Here is a 1,732-nt window from a genome sequence, read left to right on the forward strand (position 1 = left end):
AGCCATCCACTATCATTACAGCCCCAGCCCGGGAACACATCCACAGTCAGCCCCCGGCCGGCTAGCCACCATCCACTATCATTACAGCCCCGGCGTGTGGGACACCGGTAACGACAATGGAGGTGTAACGTTACAAATTTCCGCTTTGTCTGGTAAATTTAACTTACTGTAAAGACGGCTAAAACGAGGCCCCCCCCCCTAACTTTTAGCCGTCTTTACAATGAGCTTTATCCCTAACATGGATAAAAGCACCAAAAGGACTAATACTAATAGTAATTTAAAGATGTGGTAGCATTGAATATGGACAGAAAGGATAACTCTGGGAGTTGGAAGGGGGCTGTCGTGATTCTGTCTTCTCACTCCGCGACAGGTTTGTGGATCCGAGTGTTGCGATTTCAGTTTTATATTGCATATCGTTACTGCCCTACTGTAAACCTAGTATTGATTTACGTTACTTTCTTTATTTACCTGTACTATTGCTGTCTTTGTGCTGCTGCAACAGTTGCATTTCTCCGCTGTGGATCAATATAAGTTAATCTTATCTTATGATTTAAGTAACTGATGTGCCAATAATGTGCCAGGAACACATTTATGATATCTGGGTCTGCGTTTTAAACTTTAAAGGTTAGAAAACAGCACAAATCTATCGACTGTGTTTGGCAGCAAGTAGTAGTCACAGAAAATTAGTGTGTGTACTCACCACAGCCACAGCCTCGGAGCCGAGCATCTGCTCAGGGGAGAGGGTGGTGAAATATGCCAGGTTGGTCAGAACGTACACTATTGTCACTATGGGCAGAGAGATGATGATGGCACGGGGAAGGTTTCTGAGGAAGATGCACAAACATTCTTAGTGACAATTCAGATTACAATTACAGACATTCAATTAATCACTCTTCTGCAAACAAATCTGTATTTTGTTATAAAAGAATAAAAGTCACTCATTAATACTCACTTGTAAGGCTCAATCATCTCCTCTGTGACAAAATTCAAGTAGTTCCTGTAAGCAGAAGAGGCAACAATCAGAGACATAGTACGTATCAAAACAGATTTATACCATGGTCTGGGTGAATACTCAATATTGAGTTTGGCTGCAAGGTGTGCATTGAAAAGTGATATAGGACACTTACTAAGGAGTTCCGGTGAAACTGATTGTTTAGCGTTCTAAATGAATGTGCTACATCAAATGGTGAATGATAGTTATCTTTGAATTTTGTTAGCATAACGGTAGCTTTCTGGCTCGTAGCTGAGCCAAAGGGTTCTATGAGCTGAGTGGACTAGAAAGATCTCCCGTTGCCAGATCGTCCTATCAAATGGAGTAAAAAGTATTTTTATAAAAGGGGGTTAATGCTAGAGCCCGACCAATAAAGGATTTTTAAGGCCGATACCGATACAAAAATGTGGTTATTTAAAAATCTGATATGCCGAAATATCAGTATACTTTATATTTAATTCAAGAAACGCGTTAACAAAACAAACAGATTTACCTAACATTAGTTATTTGTAGTTATTCTCACTAAAATTACATGATAATAATGTGTTTTATTGTCACAATAGCACAGAGGAACATCAAAATATATTAAAGTTCTGATAAATAAAATGTATAAAAAAATACAAACTTAAGATATGAAACTTAAAGTCCTTTGAACTAAAACACATTAACAAAAAATAATCAGTGTTGCCTACAGGGACGTTGTAGAGTGCCCTCTGGTGGACAAACTATGCAACACCAACG

General features: G+C 39.0%; 1 protein-coding gene across 1 annotated transcript in view; it reads right to left on the reverse strand.

Annotated features, from left to right (window-relative positions):
* slc7a5 (solute carrier family 7 member 5) overlaps nt 1–1,732 on the reverse strand; it is a 45,638-nt gene that overhangs the window by 24,610 nt on the left and 19,296 nt on the right. Inside the window, 2 exon segments of the mRNA XM_032523853.1 lie at nt 701–824; nt 953–997. Of these exon segments, the coding sequence (XP_032379744.1) occupies nt 701–824; nt 953–997 (169 nt within the window).

The sequence above is a fragment of the Etheostoma spectabile genome, chromosome 8 (genome assembly GCF_008692095.1).
Source record: "Etheostoma spectabile isolate EspeVRDwgs_2016 chromosome 8, UIUC_Espe_1.0, whole genome shotgun sequence".
In the NCBI taxonomy this organism is placed as follows: Eukaryota; Metazoa; Chordata; class Actinopteri; order Perciformes; family Percidae; genus Etheostoma; species Etheostoma spectabile.